Source organism: Vicia villosa, linkage group LG3 (assembly GCF_029867415.1).
Source record: "Vicia villosa cultivar HV-30 ecotype Madison, WI linkage group LG3, Vvil1.0, whole genome shotgun sequence".
In the NCBI taxonomy this organism is placed as follows: Eukaryota; Viridiplantae; Streptophyta; class Magnoliopsida; order Fabales; family Fabaceae; genus Vicia; species Vicia villosa.
In genome coordinates this window covers 6,370,715-6,396,086 of record NC_081182.1, presented here as the reverse complement: position 1 = coordinate 6,396,086, position 25,372 = coordinate 6,370,715, and the positions used below count along the sequence as shown (strand labels likewise).

Below are 25,372 nucleotides of genomic sequence, written 5' to 3'. Positions count from 1 at the left end.
AATCAGTAGAAGAAAGATTGCACAACTCGAGTCCAAAAAGGAACACGGTGCAAAAAGTCGCCTCTAGGAGAAGCCGAACAATCATCATGAACTGGACGCATCAAGAAGATATGCGACTCTGAGATCTTTAAATCACCGAAAGAGAAAGAGACATCAAGCCTTGGCCCTGCGTTTGGTTTGTTGAACTACATTGTACTATAAAATATGGAAGAAAAGAGATAAACATGGATTTCCCCCGTAATATTTTCATTAATACTGGAAGACATTGATATACGCGCAACTAACATGGCTCAACTGCGATTAAACGATCATCAAGTGATTTAAAACCTCTATCTCAAAATTATTGAAGGGCAAGCGGATACCCAAGATTGAAAAGATCCACTCATGGAAGAATTAGTGCATCTATCATACTCACTATAAATCCTTTTTTCTTCCTCATGGGTCAGTACACCCTAATCCGAAGAAGGACCCACGTCCAAAAAGGCCTTATCAAGAATACCTTCACGAGCAAAGGTAGAGGCAACTGTTAAAATGACAAGATCAACCCAAGAAGCAGAAACACCTTCTTTTGATTTTTGACTCATGATAAACACTACTTCTTGCGGCTACATGAAAGTAGTATGTTGTAAAAATTCATATGATAAGGAAACAAATGTAACATCTCAAGAAATTGTAGAATTGACTCTTTAGAGATCGCGTAGTGACTTACCAAAAGTAATAAGCATTATCAACGTCCCAGGTCGCCTAAGGACAACACTCATGTACTATAGTTTTCAAATATCAATATGACAAAACCTACGAAAAGATATATGTAGCATGATGTGCATTTAAGACACAAATTCCCAAGGACAACAATCTTTTGGCTTTCTATTCAAGTACGGATGTAGCCGACAGGGGCCGGCCCTGGGCCAGGGCAAGCAGGCCCATAGCCCAGGGCCTTATAAAAAATAGGGGCCTCATATTTTTTCGATTTGAGCTTTTAAATTATAAAATAAATTATTTATGAATACTTTATGTTGCAAAAATGATACATGAGTGTATATGCAGTGCAACGGTTGACTTATTTAAGCTGAACATATAGGTTGTGTGTTCGATTCTAGGGGCAAAGGACAAACATGTTATATTTTTTTACAATTGTTTACAAAACTGAACTTATAGGTTGTGTATTCTACCAAGAATTAAACTAATAAATTTAATAAATATAAATTATTAAACACCTATTTTTAAAATTAAAATATTATTATAATATGGTATTTTTGTATGTTAATTATATAACTTTGATATTTTAAATTTGACTTATATTTTATAATTTAAATGGATGATTTGTTTTCTTAAAAATATTTTAATTTTTGCCCTGGACCTCTAAAATGCCGGGACCGGCCCTGGTAGCCGATACGAAAGGGTGAATATGACAAAAACCCTCGCACTACAAAGCATAGGCAATGACTTGGAGGTAAATATTATGGGACAGCCAGAAAACCATGTTGTCGTGGCCCAGAGAATGCAATAACTCACTATGTCACTCAATGAATAAGAACGTTATCATGGGATAGTGCACAGGAGATCTGGATCTAGGATCTATCCAACAGTTTCCTGCATCCAACACATAAAGATTAACATATTGTTATAACCATTCCTTTATATAAGGATAGACGGACAATTTCTCAAGTACACAATTTCAAATTCAAATTTGATTCATTCATCTTACTTACATCCACTCTCTCTGCATCAAAAACTCAAGTATACTATTGCATTCTACAACCTCCAATCTTTGATCAATTTTGATTATTTAACGAAACAATAAATAAGAAAAATATATATATTTATTTTATTAAATCATCTTGCGCATATATATATATATATACATACACTAGTATTAAATATAGAGTTAAAAGGTAGTGCACTGACATTGTAAAATAGTTTTACACTGTCATCCAATAGAGAGCCATAAATGTGCCATGTCATTAAAGTCTTTTTAAAATAAAAAAATATTTTAATTGGATACATGGTGGTGATTGGTTGACAGTGTAAAAATATTTTACGTTGTCAGTGCATGACCCATTTTCTCTTAAATATAAGTCTAATTTAATTTTTTTCTCTCACAATTTCTTCATATTCAAAATAAAGTGTGTAAAATATAGTGAGACAGCTCTCGTTACCTATACACGAGAGAAAGAAAAGGAAACTTGAAAATGAAAAGTGAGTAAAGCAAAGCGAGGGACCAAAACCTGAAAAGGCTAGCAAACCTTCCACGACGAGTCATAAATACTCCGAACGACATAACCAATGTGAACTCAAAACTCAACCATAAATTGTTAATTAAATTCTTGACTTTTCATCTCCCAATTTCATTGCATTGCATCTTCTCCAGCCCATCCACCTACTCTATTCTTTCTCTCCCTTTTTCCCAGATTCTCTCTTTATTATATTCCTTTTTTTATTTCACCGTCCAAACCTTCTTTCAATACCTCAAAAACCAACCATAACATAACTCTCTCCCTCTCTCTTTCTCCCTCTAACCCCAACCGACACATCCACAAACCCAAAATTATGCAAAAACCAAAACATCCATTTCTCATCCTATTCTTCTTTTCAGTATGGACTTGTTTATCATTCACTTCTGCTATTATAACCCACCAATTCAAAGAAGCACCAGAATTCTACAATTCCCCAGAATGCCCCTCCATTACCGACCCTTCAAATTCAAAACCAACTGTTCAAGTTGCAATGACACTCGACACAACATACATCCGAGGTTCCATGGCAGCAATCTTATCAATCCTCCAACACTCTTCATGTCCACAAAACATCTTCTTCCACTTCGTATGCTCCTCTAACGCCTCCAACCTAAACGCCACAATCTCAACCTCTTTCCCATATCTCAAATTCCATCTCTACACCTTCGATGCCACCACTGTCTCCGGCCTAATCTCAACTTCAATCCGCTCAGCTCTTGACTGCCCTCTCAACTACGCTCGCACCTACCTACCAAATCTCCTACCCCTCTCCGTTACCCGCGTCGTCTATCTCGATTCCGATCTTATTCTAGTAGATGACATTGCAAAACTCGCGGAAACACCGTTAGGAGAAGACTCTGTTTTAGCAGCACCGGAATACTGCAACGCGAATTTCACATCGTACTTCACTCCATCGTTCTGGTCTAACCCTTCTTTGTCTCTAACATTTGCCAACAGAAAGCCTTGTTATTTCAACACGGGTGTGATGGTGATTGATTTGGAAAGATGGAGAGAAGGGGATTATACTGCAAAGATTGAGGATTGGATGGAGTTGCAGAAGAGAATGAGAATCTATGAATTAGGTTCTTTGCCTCCTTTTTTGCTTGTTTTTGCTGGGAATATTGCTTCGGTGGATCATAGATGGAATCAACACGGACTCGGTGGTGATAATTTTCGTGGTTTATGTAGAAATCTTCATCCTGGTCCAGTGAGTTTGTTGCATTGGAGTGGAAAAGGTAAACCTTGGGTTAGATTAGATGCTAATAGACCTTGTCCTTTGGATGCACTATGGGCACCCTATGATCTATTAAGAACTCCATTTTCTCTTGATTCTTGAGCATTAATGGATACATATATAGTATATACTGTATACATATACATATACATATACATGTAGTTATATACCATTTGAGCGCGATCTAGTGCTATCCTAATGGACAAAAGAAGGTTGATTTGATCTTCTTTTTGGGTAAATACTATTGTTGCGGATGAAGCAAACATTAGGCGGAAAAAGTGGAATGGAATGGGAGAAGTTGGTGAGATTTGTGATTTTTGCAATGACAGTAAATTGATGATTCTTGTGTTGTTAATATTTTGTTTCAAATAACTGTGCATATCAAAATATCTCTGTAATTTGGATGCTAGAATTCATGATTCATGAACTACTTTTTATTTTTTATTGATGATAATAATAATGAGAACGGGGTAAAGTTTCCTGTAGACCCTAGATTGTTTAAGTTCTTCTTTCATCTCTTTTTTTACAGTTACTTCTTCTTCTTTTCTTTATAACTGTCTCTGATTTTTGGTCGGTTATTTTTTTTAGTGCAGTTGTAATTATAGGTTATTTTGAATTCCTTCTCATAATTAGTTAATTAAACGGATTCAATATAATACTATGTTGTTTTTCATGTTGTTTTTCAGGGTTATATATCTTAACAAATATTTTTATGAGAAAATGAGTCATGCACTGACATAATTTTTACACTGTCAACCAATCATGACCATGTATCCAATTAAAACATTCTTTTATTTTAAAAAAACTGTAATGACATGGCACATTCATGACTCCTTATTGGATGACAGTGTAAAACTATTTTACACTGTCAGTGCACTACCTTTTAACTCTATTTTTAATTTTATATAAAAATTCATTCTTTTCTTAATAAATTATTTGACTATAATTAGTTATTTTCAAAAAAAAAAATTGTAGAAGTTTGAATGTAATTAATGCGACATGAATTCATAAAAGCACCATCACACTATCTTTGGATTGATGTACTAGAAATGAGATTAAAATGTAACATGATAAAATGGAACAAAGACTTTATTCTATTTGTGTAGTATTAATTTATCGAAAAAAATAAAAGTAATTAGTTTAATATATTGCATATACCTAGACATGATAATGAGGCGGATTTTTACCTCCTCTAGATCTTATTTTTAATTCTCAAATAATCTCTATTTCATGCTTTAATCCTTTAATGGAGAATTAAAATTCAAATAAATTCGAATTGAGTTTAAATATCCACGTCCTTCCACTATTTATTTAGTGAAATCAATTTTTTTTCAATAAAATTATTTATTTTTTAAAATTAAATTATGCTACAAATAATAAAATAAAAAAATTTCAAATAATTTAAATAATAAATAAGGTTTTGGACCTACCATATTGATATCGTCTGACCACTATGAAGGAGTTGCAATCCTTTCAGAATCTACTCCGCGCACGAGAACTATCCTACTGATGAATAAAGAGGATTCAATCCAACGGCACTTTGCCATCCGCGCCTAAAAAATAGTGAAATTGTTATTTCCCGTCTACTATATATAAAGAGAGCACCAATTCAGCTAAAAAAATTCAAATTCAACTCACTATTTTCCCTCCATACTGACTTAAGCTTTGGAGTGCTAATCTTGTGGTTATCTCCATCTCCGTTGCACCGAAAGTTCAGACCCACCATTACCTCTGATCCTCAATTCATTTGTGGTTCTAATATGGAACAATGGTGTCGTTTGTAGGAACTAACTTCTTATTCTTGCGTTTTCCAAGATTTCACATTTGGTATTCTATTGCATTTGATCCTGTCGAGCATTATTCTAACTCCAATTTCATGAATTTCCAAATCTCTGATTCCTACACTTCAAAGTAATGGATGGATTCAAAGCTACCCGTTCCACCGCTGCACGAAAAGCCGCTTTTGTCATAGCTCAAGCAACGATCAATCAAACACCTCCACTTCTTCTATAAGGCGTTACAAATCCATAAGTAGAGGTTTTTTTGCATTTAGGTTTGGTCCAATCTCCTTTGGTAGCTGGATATGTCCAACTACCTCCGATTGGACCTCTTATTCCACCTTTGGTTGCACAACCTTAAGCCTTACTTGGCTTCCAACTACTACGAGGCGCCAACAAGTTATTGAACAACATGTAGAACATCGTTCACCAACAGAACTTGCAAGAAATAGAGGAAAGGCTACTTCGCCTCAAAGAAAGCCTCCACAATGCGCCTTTGAGATGGAACACTATTCAAGAAGTTGTATTAAGAAGAACTCAAACAGCCATCCTAGATCCAACCACAACGAAAAAAGATGAAGCTCCTAAGTCGAAGAATCAATAGAGGAGCAAAAGCACCAAAATCCTCTACAAAGCCCCGAGGGAGATCGAGGCAACCATGCTCCTCCCCTAGATTAGGCAGAGAATGAAACATCGAAGAATCAACAAAAGAATCCTCTGCGCTCATGGATTTGGACAACAAAAATACCAAAATCCAGAGTGAATCCGTCCAGGCTAGGCGAGTATGATGGAAGCAAAGATCCAGACGATCATGTGAAACTCGTTAACGATCGGCTAAATTACTTAAGGCTGATGAAGCCTCCAAATACAAGTTGTTCACATGAACTCTGGCTGGGCCGACCAGGCTATGGTTCAATGGTCTTCATGACGAGAGCATTGAATCGACGGATTCTGCAGACGATTCGTCGTGTACTTTATTGCCTTGAAATTGAAGAATGTGATGGTAGCTACTTAAAGATAGGAAAGAAGAAAGTACGAACTAATCAAGAGACGCTGGCGTGACTCGGTCTTACATGATCTTGGAGGAAAAACTGAATACATGGTTCGACCATCCCTCTTTCACAAACACCAACTCTAGCCGCCCGACCAAGAAAAAGTCCCACCGTTAGAAGGATGATTCTGACCAAGGAATATATGGACGGTACGACAAATACATGTCGCTGGATGCATCTCGAGAGAAGATTTACCAAGACTATGCCAACATAGAATTTGGGAAAGAAGGAATCTGACCCCTTTTCCCATCTTAGATTCGTCCTAGATTAACAAGTCGAAGTATTGTCTCTTCTACAACAGACACAACCACAACACCGACGAATTCATCCAACCAAAGGATGTCATTGAAGGGTTAATCAAGAAAGGTCGGCTTGCTGAGTACGTGAAAGGGGAAAAAGAGAAAGGGAGGGTTCACCCAAGGGAAAGTCTCCAGGTAAAACTGCCAAAGTAGAGACTAATGGCGAGGACAAAGAGGTCAACAAAGATAAGGGCCCATATATCACTGCCATCACTGGAGGAGCGCCCCACACAAAACTCCCTTTTAAAGGAACCATGAAGAGATATATCGTCGAGATGTTGGTAATTCATAAAAAAGATGGAAATACATCAATGAAGGCCCTTGACCGACCAATATTAGGATTCTAGAACTCTAAGATGATGTGAGGCATTCTTAATGAAATCTCGTTGGTGATTAAAACTACAATCAGGTAGTTTAACGTCTCTTGGATCTTGATGGATTGTGGCAGCTAATGCGATATCGTGTATTCATAGTTCTTTGAAAAGATGGGTATGGAAAAAGGAAGTTTATGATCGTATGAAGTCTCAAACTTGCAAGCATTCAACGAGATGATCACCTGGATGTGGGGGTACATCGAGATGATGATATCAGTAGGTGAAAGGAAGGACAATTGGACAGTCATTTCATAATTCCTCATCTGCCCTTGTAGAAGTGTCGACAATTGCATTATGGAAAGATCCTTCACAACCACCCTAGATGCCATAGTCGTTGTTGTTACTGAATTTGCGACTCATGCTAGTGTAGTTTGGTTGTGTTGGTAGGTTATTGGTGAACGATAAGGTCGCTTGAATGAAGACATTGGTGTGTGTGATTCGTTAAAGAAATGAATAAATCGTTGTTGTGGTGTTTGGTAGTCATATGTTTGGTGCATGTTTTGGTGTTGTGATGTTTAGGTTTTTTGGTTATGGTAGGAGGAAGGGTTGATGTTATATGTTTCTTGGGTGTTTTAGCTATCATGGGATGATGCGTTGGTGGCATATGGTTACATGGGTGTTTTCATAATAACCATGTTGCTGCTGGTGGTATAAGTGGTATAAGGTATGCTCTTGGTTTTGTGGTTGGGTGTCTGACATGTATTGTTTATGGGTTTGAGTGTTGTGGGTCGATAAATTTATCGTGTACGTGTGTGTGTGTAAGTGGTATGGGGAGTTTGTAGGGGGTTAGATGTTGAAACTTCTTGTGGGTAAGTGATTTGACGTGGGTCGTATAAATATCTATCTTCGAAAAAAAATCTAATTGTAACCGATTTGTAGCGGTTTGGTTTGGTGTAGACCTCATATCTCTAACATTATTGTCATGTTTAACTCACACCCACATATGCTGGATGTCATTATTTCCACCACAATAAAGATGTATGAAACAACTCTCTCTATCATTGATTTGGTTCTCGAAAAACATACATGCCCATTTCTTTTAACAATCATGAGAGAGCTAGTGAATAAATAATTAAAAAGAAAATTAGAAGAGATGTGGAGTAAATGGTAAAAGACACCTCTATTTATATAAAAAAAACATACATGTCCATTTCTTTTAATCATAAATATTTAAATAAAAGAAAATTAGAAGAGACGTGGACTAAATGGTAGAAGACACCTTTATTTATATAAAAAAAACATACATGTCCATTTCTTTTAATCATAAATATTTAAATAATAAATATTTAAGTTATATATGTTGAAATTACTCTTTTAATTTATGAAAAATAAGTTTAAAATAATTTTTGTTATTAAAAAAAATTCTCATATTTTTTTTTCTTATATCTATAACAAGTATATTAGTGTTTTTTAATATCTTTTGGCCCGATCATAAAGATCGGATTAATAAAAATAAACTGATTTTTATACTAGTTTTTATGAGTGACAAGACAAGAACTAGAAAGACGATTCATTAAAAAATAAAAAGAGATTATAGTTATGAAATGAGACGTGAATAAGAAGAAAGAGCTGCATCAGTTATGTGAGCCTGAAAATTATGGAAACCGAAAAAGTGGAAATTAATCCGTTAGGCAATGGACCGCCAAGTTTTCGCACCCAACAATTCGTTCGTAGCGCTAAAACGAAAAGGCGACACGTGTCCCGATGGAAGCAAAGAGAAAGATCCAACTGAAACCGTTATCAACTATTTTCACTGCATCCTTGTGCGCATCACGTTCACATTTTTCTTCTCGGAAAGTTTTCACCGGTTCTTGATTTTGAGATCGGAGTTACGAAAATGGCGAAATCTAGCGCTGATGATGCTGAACTCCGGCGAGCTTGCGAGGCTGCAATTGAAGGCACGAAACAGAAGATCGTCATTTCTATTCGAGTCGTGAAGACTCTCGGTACCTGGGGAAAAGCTGCCATGCTTGGTCGTCAAATGGCTAAACCTAGGGTTCTCGCTATCTCTAGTACGCGCCATTACTCTTTTACTCTCTGCATTTTCTCTATTAATTAACATTTATCAATAATAATGCTGGAATCACTGTTCGGAAAAGTATGTAGGACTGGGAATATAACAAATTTATAGCTATAAATTTTCCTCAAATGCGACGCTAAAATGAACTGGTTTGTCAGTGAAAAAAATTGAAATGTAGCATTCGTGCATTTCATTCATATGCGTATATGAATAAGTGCCTGCAATGCTGGTTGTTTTGAGAAATGTAATGATTACTCGGTTCTGAGGGTTTGTACAAGCTTAGGGTATGTGTTTAAGGGTTTACTCGTCAAATACTTGATTCTGAGTTATGAAACAAGTTATATAGGCAATTCTGTTTCATAAACAGCAGGCATAGGTGGTGATTTAGTCAGAAATCAGAAAACTGTGCTTCTCTTATTTTAAATTAACAACTGATTGTAGATTTTTCGGTCTTGTAGTTGGTATAAATGCGGGGAATTGGCATTTGAGACATTGGTTTGCAGTGTATTCTTATTTAGTTTATATATTGGTTAGATTCTCTTGGTTGAACAAAATGGAATGAAAAGGGAGATGAGAGGATAAATCTTCTTTTTCACCACTTTTATCTAGGTGGGTGATTGCATGTGGTCACCTTGTGTTAGTGCTGCAATTAGTTGTTTAATTCTTTATTTGTAGCACTGTTAGTGACAGCATGCTATTTTGTGTAGCGAAAGCAAAAACTCAACGGACAAAAGCTTTTCTTCGAGTTTTAAAGTATTCAAATGGGGGAGTTCTTGAGGTGATTTCCTTCTCACTCGAGAAGCTGTTTTTTCCTTCCATGTTGCTAGTATTGTTTTTGGTTTTTTTCTTTTTAGCAAGGTTTTCTATCCATCCTATTCCATAATCCATATTTCATTTGCTGGTTTCCCAAAAAAGGAACAAAGTCTGCTTAACAAAAATGACCTTTTATTTATTGATTCCCATTGGAATAATGATCGTAACACCGTTGTCTCTTTTTATTTAAATTGGTCAACATATACAACTTACCCTTAGCAACTTTGGCAATCACCCTCGCTGCAAGTTTTATCCGTATCCATTTTGCTTTATCTGAAGTGAAGAGATTGTCTACCTTGCCTTTGTTCGTAAACGAAACAGATAAACTGAAATGGGTTCAATACCTCACAGCCCCCGCCCTGAGTTTGACTTGGTTAGATGTTTTGAAGTTCAGTCGAAAAAGACTATTGTTGTTGTGTAATATTTATTGTTTTCTTGCAGCCTGCTAAAATATACAAGCTGAAGCATCTATCAAAAGTGGAAGTTGTATCTAATGATCCCAGTGGATGTACATTTACTTTGGTAATGTTTCATATTTTTCATTCTTTCCCTCAAATCTTTATGTTATGAAGATTATTGATGTAGGACAATCCAAGCAGGGTGCTCTGCTGATAACCTAGGTTCCCCTACTCTTTGAATGAATAAAACTTAATACATATACTCATGTAATAATAAAAAGCATCCCGTATGTGTTCATTACAATTGTGCAAGAAATATACTCTCTTACTCACTCTTTTGTTGGTTGAAGACTTGAAGTTCATATGGGTCTCACTAAATCTATGTGGGTCTCACATTAGTGGAGTCCAATTGAATTTTGATTAATAGAAGAGTGTGAGAGTGTGTTGCCAGTACTAGCTCTGTATATACTGAAGTTCTATTTATAAACCCAATAAGCCACCGGTTTCATAAGCTATTCTTAATCAAAAGTTGAAATAATATACTCAAAAATAGAATGAAATCCCTAAATAATATTAAAAGGTAACAATAAAGAATCCCAAATCAAAAACCCTAATTACTAAATTAAAAAGCTAAATAGATAATAAAATTAAGTACACTGGCCTGTTTCTGGTACTGAAGCAAATCAAGATACATCTATTTTCTTTTACTTATCTTGTCTTTTTTTTTTTTCCGGTGGGATGCGGATTACCGATGAATATATATCTTACAGGGATTTGATAACCTTAGAAATCACAGTGTGGCTCCTCCACAGTGGACAATGCGCAATATTGATGACAGGTTATACCATTGATAGAAACATATAATCTAAGCACGTAAATTTCAACCGTCTATGATTGTATGTAAGGAGATGGACTTTTGATCGCTGTATCTATTACATTTTGTAGGAACCGCCTTCTGCTTTCTATCTTGAATATCTGCAAAGATGTCCTGGGCCGCCTTCCTAAAGTTGTTGGTATCGATGTTGTTGAGATGGCTCTTTGGGCTAAGGTGCATAATGGTCTTCTAATACTTAAACTTGAATTTTCTTTACAATCAAGCTACAGTCATTGTCTTGTAAACCTGTTAAATTTCAAGTCTTCAACATTTATTACTTTGGATGGAGGGTGATTCTCTCATAAGTGATCTTGAAGTCCTTGATTTAATGCTTAGAATGTTAAACTCTAATGACTATGCCCTTGATGAGTAATTTTTGTTAATTATTCTTGACCGCATGTTCTCTCTATTTATTTTCACCAATGTGATATAGGAAAATACACCTGCAGTTCCCACTCAAAGTAACCAAGCAGGTGGCGCTACTGTTGAATATGCTGTCAATGAAGCAGAATTGAAAGTCAATGTTGAGAAGGAGCTTGTCTCCCAAGCAGAGGAAGAGGACATGGAAGCTCTTTTGGGAAAGTAGGTGCTATCGTTCTGCCTTAAATGTATTCTGAGGTTAAACATTTGTGATGTGTAAGCATATGATTAATATCTTATGGGTGCAGAGGGTTTATTCAATGCCATCGAAAGCTCTCTTTCATTTTAAATTTTTTGGCCATATTTTATGATTGATATTGGTACAAGGAATTCATAAATGAGTTGCTAATATCATGTTGGTGTATTTTTTAAACATACTAGAAGCATCTTGTAGATAGAACTAGGCCAACGCCAAAGCAGGGATTAGTTTATATCCAAAAGCAGTGTAGCTAATAACGAGTGCTAGATCGTAACATCTTACTCCCTCTGTCCTAAATTATAAGACGCTTTGGGCATTTCATACGAATTAAGAAACGTAATTAATTTTGTATGGGAAAGAGAAATTATGCATGACTTTACAAAGAGAAATTATATATATATATATATATATATATATATATATATATATATATATATATATATATATATTCCGTTCGCTAGAATCTTATATGTCGTGTTAAAGATCCAAGTTTTACGATTTTTCACAAGCCTCGATCCTCTTTAAGATCTCTTGCTTAACTATAATGCTTAAAAGGGTGTGATGACACCCGAGGTGTTATTACCCCATAAAAAATAGAAAGTACTGAACGTGATGTTTCTATATATTTTTATGAAAAAGAATTCAAAGGAAACTACTATGTAATTGCATTGGTTGGATACATAGATAATTCATCTACGTTTCTATAAAAAAGTTCAACAGTATTTTCTTTTTATAATATCAATATGCAGGATTAAATTGTTGTAGTTTTTGAATGGGCAGTTATATCACGGGTATTAGTCAAGCAGAGGCTTTTTCTGAAAGGTTGAAAAGAGAGCTCCAGGCTCTGGAAGCAGCAAATGTGCATGCTATTTTAGAAAGTGAACCTTTGATAGATGAGGTACAACTATTCTGAGTTGATTATTACCTTTCTTTTACTGGTATCACCTTATTGTTTATTTATGTTCAGCAGGCCCTTTAATTTTATATATTATATTGTTGCTTAATTTCCTCCCTTGTCAATTCATATTGTTATACTGAAAAATCTGTTTATTTATGTTTTTCAAGTTATAATTATAAATACAGCTTGGATTCTTGACCTTCTTTTAGATAAACCAATTTGCTTGATTTATCCCTTCCGTTTTGGGCCTAATCCTACCCCACTAAACTGACATGTGCCCAAGTCTTATAAACATACTTAAATATGAAGTTCTTTTCTTATTAAGTAGATAGAATACACATATTATTGGAATTTCGGTCTTCATTGTGGTCCACTCCTAGTCGCTTAAATTGCGGCATATGGTTTGCCTTCTTTGCGGCCTCCAACACCTTCATTGTGTTGGGTTTGAAGGGGTGGATTTAGTTCCACATTACTTAGAGATATAACTTGTATTGTGTTTATAGGTGGGGAATAATCCTCACCTTATAAGCCGGTTTTGTAGGGATTAGTTAGACCTAACCCACATTTTATATATATATATATATATATATATATATATATATATATATATATATATATATATATATATATATATATATATATATATATATAAGCCTCTTAATCAACTTCACTAATTAGGGGAAAGATATATACTAAGTAAAGAAACATTAGATACAATAATATCCTAATTGATACTACTAATAAAAGCAATAGATACTAGTAATAAAAAAATATCTCAACACTCTCCCTCAAGGTGATGCATATACATCATAAACATTCATCTTTTCATATGTGTAAGTAACCCGAGGTCTCCGACGAGATTTTGTAAAGAGGTCAGAAAGTTGATTCTTGGAATTAACAACCGTTTGCTTTTGGCTTTTCCATGAGATCAAATTTCTTCCAATAAAAACACAATAATCCGATGTAGAGCGTCTATCACTTGCATCTCCTGCACAATCAGTATCTGAATATCCAATGATATCAGAGTTGTGCAGCGGAGGCGTGGTGGGGCCCATAACCCACAGGTCCCTGGTTCGGAACCAACCAGGCTCCGATACCAACTTAATTATGAATTTTTTGTGTTATTATGTAGAGAGAGTGCACATATATATAGGTCTAAGCCTCCTAATCCACCCCACTAATTAGGGGGAAGACTAAAAAAGGAAATATTAAATACAATAATATCTTAAGAATATCCTAATTGATACTACTAATAAAAACAATAGATACTTAAAATAAAATAATATCTCAACAAACACTATCAAGGATACATCTCTAGTCAATGTGTGATTCTCAACACTCCCTTATGCTTAAGACTGAACATTTGAATCACAAAGTAATGTGGGTGAAGTAATGTGTATGAAATAACAGGGATCTCAAAACACCTTTTCACATTCACAACCGAACGCCTAAATTGTGTGTAGATGATGGTGGAATAACTAAGATCTTGATCCAATAACGGATCTAGGAGAAGTTCTATCACCATCTTAGGTTTTGGGCTTAATTGAACATCTTAAAAGTGACTTGTAATATGAGAACTCCCCAAAGTGTTATAAGCCCTACTTAGGCCATATCTCTAGTTGATGTGAGGCTCAACAATTCCCTTCATAAAGCTTTATCCTTATGCAGATATTTTAAGCTGAAATTTTATATCATCATTTCCACTTAAACCATTAAAGTTGTTGTGGTAACAACACTATGACCGGAAAACGTTTCTTCATTTTATTAATCCTCATGTTTCTCATATTTGGTTGTTTAAATTGCATACACATGTTTTTATATAGTGACACATACCAATTTGTGTCTTGAAGGTGTTGCAAGGGCTTGAATCTGCTTCAAATTGCGTGGAAGACATGGATGAATGGTTAGGCATGTTCAATGTGAAACTCAGACACATGAGAGAGGATATTGAATCAGTAAGGGCTTCTACACTTCAAGTTGGAGTAAATTGTGCCTATTCTCAATTTTCTTTATGGTTTTATATCAGTGCTTGGGGGTATCCATGTTTATTCATTTGATATCTTAGTTTTTTGGCTAGAGCATTGCATTGTGCATTCACAAGTCTAGTAAGTTGTTTTTATTTTTTGTGGTTCAATCTCTTTTGTTTTTCTTTATGCTGTTGTCACCCCAATAGCAAAGATGCTTTTGATGTTTTTTTATCTTTCTTTTTTCTTTCTTTTTTGTTTACTCTGCTGTCTTATTATATTAGTAGCTTATATTTATTTTATTTTAGAAGATTTATCTTCCAAAACCAATACCACGAACAAAGTGAAAATGAAAATGTAAGCAGGAGGAGAAGCAAACCATGAAAACAAACCCTTTATCTCATGATCTATCTTCAAAACAGTTACCAAGTTAATTTGGTAGCATCAAAGTTACACTTTAATCTGGAAAGGATACCTGGTTTGATGGCACATTCGGTGAATCTTGATTATTAGGTGTCTTTTTCATTTGAAGCAGTTTAAGTTGGTTAGTGTCAAAGGAATTGAATGGTGTAAAGAGTGATAAACTTTATGGGAACATGCTGTTTATGTTGCTTTTTAGTGTACTATGCTAGAGTGAAATGTTTGTGCTCCAAGGATATTATCTGCCTCTGAATTGGTTCGGGGATACAATTATGTACGCGGATTCTCTTTGGTATTCAGCCTGTGGCCTCGTGGAGGGGGACTGGATTTGGCTTCACTGCGAATCATATCAAACTATTATACTATTGTATTGAATCTGCAAAACTCAGCACAAGGAGACCGTTTAAAACCATAAAGGGGCTTCCAAAAACCCTAGAAAATGACTCCCTCTGAGCAAATAATCCAAATGGTCATTTCATATTATTTTCAAGATCACCATACAAAAAAATATTTTTAATGTCAAGCTGATGAAGAGACTAGTGTTGGAAAGCTGCAAAAGAGAGGAGTCTAAGATATGCCATTTTAGCTACATATGAGAAAGTATCATCACTATAATCCAATCCAAAAATCCGTGAATATCTCCTGGCCACCAAAAAGGCTTTAAAGTGATCAATCTTACTACCAGGATTAATTGCAAGACTATCAGAGTCAGTATGTCAAAATCTGGAGTTTTGCACTGCTTGTTGTATGGTAAAAGTGCACAAACATTCATCTACAACTACAAATAAGTTTTCCAGCCACAATCATCTTTGTTGTTGTCAACACAATCTTATTTGGTGTTCTATTTCTGCCTTGTTAGTACACTCATTTCTTTATGGAAATTGGTTGTTTTGGCAGTCCCACCATCCGACCATTGTTAAGGTTGAACTGCCGATACCAGTCACAAAACTTGACATACCACATACTTAAGTTGGTTGTTACAGATTAAGTTCGACGTCTGACCCAATATCACCATGATTTGGTTTTCCTGTAGTTCATGAAAGGCAGTTGTTATGTTTTCTCTTTCAATGGGTGTAGTTGTAAGTGTAAAGCTTAGAAATTGTTAACTTGAAGAGGAGTGTTATAATATAAAAAAAAAAATCAAAATCATTGATTTTATGTTAGGATTTCATAGTTTATCTCAGGATCATTTTATTAGTTTTGAAGTTTCTTTTAGATTATCGCATAAGATTAGTTTCCATATTACTTAGTTATTATAATGATTTATTTTGTCATTTACCTATGTATTTAGGATCAGGAGTCTTGTATCCCAAAAATAGAGGGTTAGTGTTTAGTCTCTTGCATCCAAATAATATCAACTCATTGTCTATAACATCACACCATCATTCCTTAAAGAGAAATTGATCAGTAAATGTCTAGTCGTCAAACATATCCCAGCAACTTACTAAGCTGCTAACCTTCTCACTAAGCCACTCTGTCCTCTATGATTTCTCATTAAGACAAAATTACGCCGGAAGACAAGAGTACTCTCAGTCAACTACCTTGAATTTGAGAGGGAAGTAATCGAGTGTACAATATAGTTTACCAAATAACAGAATCATATTCTGTTACAGCTATCACTTGAAATAACAACCAACTACCTTAATTTTGAACCTGGAGTGTTTATATTTTATGATCTCTTTAGACTAAAAGAAGACTATTATTTGAGTCAATATTCAATCAGTGTCGTTCTTTGGTGCATATGGTTGGAAAGTAATTTGGACCTCTAAGGAGATTTCATTGAATGAACAACTTGTTTAGGCTGAGTTTATGCATCCGGGTTATATTTTATGTAAATATATGGTCTTTTTACCAGGCTTTCTCTTGTAGATTGTTGAGAGATTGGGTAGCTTTGCTGGATTGATGTGTTATTTAATCTCTTGTTTGTTTTCTTTTATCTGTAAGGAGATTTTTTTTATAACAATCTTCTCTGTCTTAATGAGTTTCTTCTTTAATTAAAAAAAATGATGTCTTCATCTTTTTCACTTTACTTTTCTCATTCTAGATTGAAATCCGCAATAACAAGTTGGAAATGCAATCAGTAAATAACCAATCTCTCATTGTTGAGCTTGATAAACTTGTTGAGCAATTGCATATCCCTTCAGAGGTATGTCTTTATATGGTGAATTTTCATAATTTAAAGTTTAATGAATTTAATCTAAATATTTATTTTAACGACATTTCATTTGCTGCAGTATTCAGCATTTTTGACTGGAGATTCATTTGATGAAGCGCAAATGCTTCAAAATATTGAAGCATCTGAGTGGTTGACTGGGGCCTTGCGTGCTTTTGAAGTGTCAAACATAGATCCTACTTACGCAAAGATGAGAGCTGTATGTTATTTACCTTACTTTTGAATAACTGTTTTGAGGCGGAAATTATGACTTTTATTCATTCATTGCAACCATTTTGATTAGTTGGATAAGTTTTTTATGTTCTTATTTTGATTTGGGAGCCCACTTAAGAAATTAAGTTATTATTCATTGGCTGTAGAAAATAAGGAAAGTGTTGAAATTGTAAGGTTTTGGATAGGGTAAGAGGAAGAGAATATGCGATTGAAATACCTGAAATTGATTTTTTTTGTGTGATGGATATGACACAAAGCATTGACCTTTTGTTTGAACTAGAACTAAACACATAATCTTGATTAAATAACGAAACAAATCATAAAGGGTTTGTTGATCAAAGAAAATATTTTCCACTTTCATTTTCTGTTTTCACTGGTAAATCATAATAATGCCACAAACTGTTGTGTTTGTTTTTCTAGTTTCAATTTTTTCTATTGGTCAATGTATAAATCTTTGCAAACTTGAAATAAAGGGAACATTTTGTATTGTTAAGGGAAAGAGAAGATGATATCAGAAAATATTTTCTCAAACCAAATAAACCTTAAGGAAATATGAAAATCTATCGTAAGAGATGATCTAAATTACTCTAACATGATACCATGAAGATATTATGAGATATTTTCCCCATGTTTTAACTGAAACATTTTTAGAAACTAAAGGTTATTGATTTTAATGGTGTTTTTTAAACTTATGCAGTTTAAAGAGAAACGAGGTGAACTTCAAATAATAAAATCTACTTTTGTTAGAAGAGCCTCCGAGTTTTTGAGGAGTTACTTTGCTACTTTTGTTGATTTCATGATGAGTGATAAGAAATACTTTTCTCAGGTATTTTCTGCATAAATTATTTAAATCTTAGAATCTTTTAAATTTTTTTAAAATAAAAAAAAATCTAATTTTTACTGTCTACTTGCTCTAAACAGCGGGGACAGTTGAAAAGGCCAGATCATGCTGACCTGCGATACAAGTGCAGGACATATGCACGCCTTTTGCAACATTTGAAGGTTTAGTTATGAATTATCTACAGCATCTTCGCAAATTTTGTTTTACATACATATATTTGTGTTCATTTCTTTGTATTCTCCTCAACATGCAGATTCTTGATAAGAATTGCCTGGGCCCATTGAAAAAAGCTTATTGCTGCTCTCTAAACTTGCTTCTTCGCAGGGAGGTATGACATTACAAATACTCACACTGTATTATTGTTAGTTTTATTTCTTGGTCATTTGGTGGTAAAATCATGCTATGACTTATACTTGAGTATTTTATGAACTGAGAAATGACCACTTTAGATGTGGAAATATTCGGCGATGTAATTACTTGTAAAAAATCAATGTTTTAAAGCTAAAAAGTCCAATGTAATTCCTCTTTCCTGGATATCTTTTGAGTGTTACAAAACAGGTGGAAGAAATTTTTTTGTGAATAATTTAAATGTACAAGGAACTTTCATTATGTATATTTTATATACTAATCCTTAACACTGCTTTCCTATATTAGAGTTAAATTACAGACTATAAATTTGTTTTAGTAGAAGGAAAGAAAGAAAAACTTATGCAAGATGATGGATATATGTCTATTGTTCTCTACTTCTCAATAAGATGGGAAGTCCTTTAGATGACACTTCCGTCAACTGTTGTCCCAAAGGAACATAAACTGTTAATAAGACCCCCCCCCCCCCCCCCCCCCCCCCCCCCCCCCCCAAGCTCGCATAGCCGACTCAACTTAATGAAGCCAAACGAGATAATTTTGCTGGAACCTGCAGTCCTCACCTTACAAGCCAATGTTGTGGGAGCTGAGTTTTTAAGCCCTAATTTTACAAACGACAACATGCCAACATCAATGCATGGCCACACAAAAGATAGAATTAAGAATGATTGATTTACTATCTATTGTTGGGCCAAATTCTAAGATTTTATCATTGCCTATTCAAGATTCTTTGTTGGACCACCTGCATTGCCCACTCTCTAGGTGCAAAGACTTGGGCATGAGAGGGTGCTATGGCAATTCACCTTAATTGAGGTCTTCCCTTAGCCACCTTAATTGCATAATCTTCGGATTATTTTCATTGCATATTGCCTAGAGATATGACCTGAGTAATACTTATAAGGTTTGACAGTCCTCACCTTACATATTGGTTTTATGGAGTTATATTAAATCTAAGCTCAAATTTATGAATGGCCAAGTGCTAAGACCGACAAAACATAAGCACACAAAACATAATAGTATTAGGAATGATTGCGTTTAGAGATAAATTTAAGGTATCACCTTTTGTAGAAGATATTAATAGAATTTTAACTTATGTGGTTGGGTATGTGTAATTTCTATAGAAGCCAGAGTTAGAAAAGTAGATTAGGGTATGTGTAATTTCTATGGAAGTCCGAGTTAGAAAAGTAGATTAGGGTATGTGTAATTTCTATAGAAGTCCGAGTTAGAAATGTAGATTAGGGGGAGGCTAGTAGAAGCAGATAGAGACCTAGAAAAACAATGTGCCAAATCATTAGTTAGAGTTATTTAAATGATTTTCTCGGATAATTTAAATGATTTTTCACTACATGAACGCCATTTGATCCAATTAACCTTCTCTTGTAATCAATTTTTTTTGTTCCTTATGTTGAAATTATTTTGGGTTATATATAGGTCATACTAGTTTGTTATGTTTTGGTAGAATACTGTGTATGCAGAATCTGAAGTTTTAAACATTCCTTCACAGGCCCGTGAGTATGCTAATGAACTTCGTGCTAGTAATAAAACTGCTAAAAGTCTAACCGAAGGTTCCACGGGTTCTGGTCAGAATGCAAATTCTGCTGACTCTTCTACAGTTGCTGATGCATATGCAAAGCTGCTCACTGTTTTTATCCCACTAATGGTGGATGAGGTGAAAGTTCTTAATATTTTCTCCTTGAAACTCATTTATCTTCAATAACTTAAACACATGACTATTCATGATTTATGTTTCAGAGTTCTTTTTTTGCACACTTCATGTGCTTCGAAATTCCTACACCAGGACCCAATGATAATGCTAAAGATGACGATGATTTAGGAATTTCGGACATTGATGATAATGATAGTAAATCCAGTACAGGTACCTCATTCTCAACAAATATCCTTTCTGCATGTTTAAATTTTACAAGTCATTATGGTTTGATTCTCCTCTGTTGTGATCAATTGTTCCATAGTTTAGCTATTTATTTGTTCAATTTTCCAGGTATAAATTCTGTGGAGCTTGCAGCTTTAAATGAATCACTTCAGGATTTGCTTGATGGAATTCAAGTATGCATAAAATAAAACATATCTCTCTCTCTCTTAGCAGTTTGAATTTCTGATATGAGATGTATCCGAATTTGGGTTGGGACTTGTAAAAAATAGTTTATTATTAGGGAAACTCTACATGCTATTAACAGGAACTAACTACATGCTATTATAATAGAAACTAACTGCATGTCAGCTGGCACAGACGGCAACTGTCATGCAGTTGCCTTAAATCCATGTGTTTTGTTTTGCAATAGAGATTTGGATTGTGTGCCAAAGAAGCTGTGCTTAAATTGTCGCATAGTAATTGAGGAGTGTGAAACTTAAATTGTAGCTCAGAGAGAAGTGATTGAAGCCAGAGAATTTCAGTAGACAGAGTGGCAAGGGTCATGTATTTGCTTTTGCACTGGAACGGGCAACTAAATTCTGTTTTTTGGATCACCATAATACAAGATTCCAGCCTAGATAAATACATGCTCCTGAGGTTGATCTTTTGTCATCTAGGTTTGAGGCGCAATCAGCATCACAAAACCATATGGAAGTGAAGGATTGAATGGGTGACGCAGGTTGAATAAAACCATGTGGAAGTGTGAAGGATTGAATGGGTGACGCAGGTTGAATAAGGTATCTTAGGATACGCTTGACTGCATTCCAATGCACCAACAATGAAACGATATAAGGTAGGATCCTCGACGTAGTTAGTCTTGGATAACTTACTTCTGGAAATCATAGGAGTGTTGATGCCATTAGCTTTGTCCATGTGAGCTCTAATTAGTAAGTCTCTAATATATTTAGTGTGGAATAATTAATACAGAATCAAATGATTCTGTTTGTACAGCTCATTAAGGATTAGGATTAATGTAATTAATTAGTTATTATTTCCTGTTCTTTTCTGTAATTAGAATCAGCATTCATGGGAAATTAATTCCCTTGATTCTTAGGTCAGATTTCTCTTTCAAATTCTGCCTTATGCAGTCTATAAATACAGCATATGTAATTCTCATCAAATAGAAGAAAATATAAAATATATTTCTTTATGGTATCAGAGCACGATCTGAACCATCCCTAACCTAGTGCCGTCAAACGATGGAGGATCCCAAATCTGATGAATCACTCAAAGTGGAGACTGGATCATTTCCGATCAGTTCACACGAAGGACTCACTCACCTCATCACAGGCCATAAATTAAATGGTCAAAACTATACCCAATGGGTAAGGTCAGTCAAGATCTTCCTCGAAGGAAAAGGAAGGGAAGGCTACACTACAGGAGATTCTAAATGTCCCGAAAAAGGAGACAAAAACTTTCAGAAATGGAAACTTGAGAACAGCCAAGTAATGTCATGGCTGCTCAATACCATGACAAATGAAATTGGTGAAAATTTCATGTTCTATGACACTGCAAAAGAGATATGGGATGCAGTGAAAGAAACATACTCAAATGTTGACAATACATCTGTCATATTTGAGATTAAAAGCATTCTTCATGACCTTCGACAGGGAGAATCTTCTGTTACTGAGTATTTTAATATACTTAACAAACACTGGCAGCAACTCGACGTATATGAAGAGGTTACATGGTGTTGTACAGAAGATCAAAAGAAGTATAAGGAGCTGGTGGAAAAAGATAGGATTTACAAATTCCTATTAGGGCTAAACAAGGACCTAGATGAAGTTCGTGGAAGGATCCTTGGAACCAAACCACTTCTCAAAATTCGAGAAGCCTTTTCAGAAGTGAGAAGGGAAGAAAGCAGGAAGAAAATCATGTTGGGAACACCCAACTCAGTTTCGTACAGCGAGAGCTCTGCAATGGCAGCAAGAGGGAATCAGCCTCGGCCACCACAAAAGAAAACCCGCCCCTGGTGTGATCACTGCAAGAGACCAGGCCACACAAAGGAAACATGTTGGATCATACATGGAAAACCTTCGGAGACCAAATTGTTCAAAGGCAAGGAGGGCAGAGGTAACACAGCATTTAACAATCAAGAAGCTGAGGTATACTCTAACTCATCTCCTTTTAGCAAAGAACAAATGCAGGCTCTTCAAAAACTCCTTCAGCAAACCATGTTAACTGCAGAAAAGAGTGGTACTGCTGTAGTGGCTCAAAGAGGTAATTACTTACATGCTCTAAGCACTAGTAAGGAAAAAACAAAATCATGGATTGTTGACTCAGGGGCTTCAGATCACATGACTGGTGATTTTACTTTGTTTAGTAGTTATTCTCCATGTCCCTATAACTATAATGTTCGAATAGCTGATGGTACACATTCTAAGGTCATGGGTAAAGGGTCAATTGTCATTTCACCAAATATTACACTTGACTCTGTTTTGTATGTGCCTAAACTGGATTGTAACTTGCTGTCTATTAGCAAGATTACAAGAGATTTGAAATGTGTTACTAAATTTTTCCCTAACTTGTGTGAATTTCAGAATTTGGAGTCGGGGAAGACGATTGGCAATGCTGAAGAGTGTGCTGGACTCTACCTCCTTCAAGTGGAAAAATCAGAAGCAAAACTCAAGAATAATTATCATGTTGCAGCTGTAGTTTCAAGTAATGATAATCCTGTAATGATGTGGCACTATAGATTAGGCCACCCAAATTTCATATACTTGAAAAAAATGTTTCCCTCTTTATTCAATAAAAACAAGGAATATTTTCAGTGTGAAATTTGCCAATTGTCTAAACATACCCGAAACCATTACCCACCCCAATCCTATAAACCCTCCAAACCTTTTTCATTAATTCATAGTGATGTATGGGGACCATCACGAGTCCGCAACATTACAGGCTCGAGATGGTTTGTCACCTTTATTGATGATCACACACGTGTTACCTGGGTGTTTCTAATGAAGGAAAAATCAGAAGTAGGGAGAATATTTGAAATTTATCATAAGATGGTACAAACACAATTCCAAAGCAATATTCAGATACTTAGAACTGACAATGGTCGTGAGTATTGCAACCTTGCTCTAAATTCCTATCTTCAAAAGGTTGGAATTGTTCACCAAAGCTCGTGTGTGGACACTCCCCAACAAAATGGAGTAGCGGAAAGGAAGAATAGACACCTTTTGGAAGTAACTAGATCAATCATGTTAGCCACAAATGTCCCACAACACTTTTGGGGAGAAGCTGTCCTTTCCGCAACTCACCTTATAAATCGAATGCCCTCCCGTATCCTTAACTTTAAGACCCCACTCTCCACACTTCAAAACCTATTTCCAACCAGCAAAATATTTTCCTCTATTCCATTAAAAGTATTTGGATGCTCAACTTTTGTCCATAACCTCAACCCTCACTGAAGCAAATTAGACCCAAAATCCATCAAATGCATTTTTCTTGGTTACTCCCCTCACCAAAAGGGATATAGGTGTTACTCTCCCCATACCAAAAATTTTTACCACACTATGGATGTAACCTTCTTTGAAAATCAATCTTATTACACCAAAAATGGTATTCAGGGGGAGCATATCGTAAATTCAGAATACCAACTTTTGCCTCCTGAACTAACCGAACATGACAAAATCTTACCAGACCAAACCGACAATACTCAATCAGCCGAACCTATGCCTAAACCAGCTGAAAAATTACCAGAACAAACCTCTAACATTCAGCCGAGTGAAAGGACCAATGAAGCTATGACGGAAACATGACCAATTATAATCTCAACCACCTCTCAACAGGATTGTGATCCAAAAACAGGTAATTGGAAGGGTTTTTGTTATAAAAGAAGGAGGAAGGAGGTAGAGTCAAGCATATCTCCAATGCAAGGCCATGAGTCAAACCAGACACTAGAAAATGAAGTTCCCACAGGTAATATTCTTCCTAACTCTGAACATGTTGATACAGCAGATATTGATATTCCTATTGCTATGAGAAAAGGGGTTAGAACTTGCACTAAACACCCTATTGAAAAATATATCTCCTATGGAAAACTATCACAAAGTTACAGGTCCTTTGTAGCAGCTGTTGACAACATAGAAATTCCAAATAATATTCAAGAAGCATTGCTGAAACCTGAATGGGCAGCAGCTGTAACTGAAGAAGTTCAAGCACTTGTATGAAATGGCACATGGGAGATCACTCCTATACCAGAAGGGAAGAAAGCAGTAGGATGCAAGTGGATATTTTCAATTAAACACAATGCTGATGGGAGTATAAACAGGTACAAAGCTCGGTTGGTTGCCAAGGGATTCACACAATCATATGGGGTGGATTATGAGGAGACTTTTGCACCTGTTGCGAAGCTCAATTCTGTCCGGGTTCTACTATCTCTGGCAGCAAATCTAGATTGGCCCCTACACCAACTAGACATAAAGAATGCATTTCTAAATGGAGAGTTAGAAGAAGAGGTATATATGCAAATTCCTCCGGGACTTGAATCACCTGGAACCTCAAACATGGTGTGTCGACTTCGCAAATCTCTATATGGCCTCAAACAATCACCAAGGGCATGGTTTGATAGACTAACAAAATTTGTCAAGCAAGATGGTTTTGTTCAATGTCAAACAGACCATACTATGTTTGTCAAGCACTCTTTGGATGGGAAGATAGCTTTGTTTATTGTCTATGTTGATGATATCGTAATTACGGGAGATGATGATACACAAGTCAACCAGTTAAAGAAAATTCTAGCAAAAGAATTTGAAGTCAAAGATTTGGGACAACTCAAGTATTTTTTAGGGATGGAAATTGCACGAACAAAGAATGGTATTTCAGTTTCTCAAAGGAAGTACACTTTGGATTTACTTCAAGAAACAGGTA

The 25,372-nt window shown here is 35.4% G+C and overlaps 2 protein-coding genes across 4 annotated transcripts in view; both read left to right on the top strand.

Moving 5' to 3' along the window:
- The first annotated feature begins 2,279 nt into the window (after positions 1–2,279).
- On the top strand, positions 2,280–3,973 carry LOC131660165 (probable galacturonosyltransferase-like 1). The gene has a single exon (XM_058929329.1). It carries the CDS (start codon positions 2,551–2,553, stop codon positions 3,571–3,573), a length of 1,023 nt encoding a protein of 340 aa, XP_058785312.1. The 5' UTR covers positions 2,280–2,550; the 3' UTR covers positions 3,574–3,973.
- A 4,508-nt stretch (positions 3,974–8,481) lies between these two features.
- The window catches only part of LOC131660164 (exocyst complex component SEC3A-like), a 29,694-nt gene continuing 12,803 nt past the window's right edge, over positions 8,482–25,372 (top strand). The window contains exons 1-16 of one of the 3 annotated variants that reach the window (XM_058929326.1): positions 8,482–8,986; positions 9,702–9,772; positions 10,249–10,329; positions 10,976–11,043; positions 11,151–11,253; positions 11,513–11,661; positions 12,479–12,596; positions 14,447–14,551; positions 17,025–17,126; positions 17,215–17,352; positions 18,064–18,192; positions 18,288–18,368; positions 18,461–18,535; positions 20,075–20,239; positions 20,323–20,446; positions 20,570–20,634. In XM_058929326.1, coding sequence (XP_058785309.1) covers positions 8,812–8,986; positions 9,702–9,772; positions 10,249–10,329; positions 10,976–11,043; positions 11,151–11,253; positions 11,513–11,661; positions 12,479–12,596; positions 14,447–14,551; positions 17,025–17,126; positions 17,215–17,352; positions 18,064–18,192; positions 18,288–18,368; positions 18,461–18,535; positions 20,075–20,239; positions 20,323–20,446; positions 20,570–20,634 — 1,749 coding nt within the window. In that variant the 5' untranslated portion in view covers positions 8,482–8,811. Of the gene's footprint in view, positions 8,987–9,545; positions 9,604–9,701; positions 9,773–10,248; positions 10,330–10,975; positions 11,044–11,150; positions 11,254–11,512; positions 11,662–12,478; positions 12,597–14,446; positions 14,552–17,024; positions 17,127–17,214; positions 17,353–18,063; positions 18,193–18,287; positions 18,369–18,460; positions 18,536–20,074; positions 20,240–20,322; positions 20,447–20,569; positions 20,635–25,372 lie in introns of those variants that run through there. The other 2 variants (XM_058929328.1, XM_058929327.1) reach the window with 2 other exon arrangements.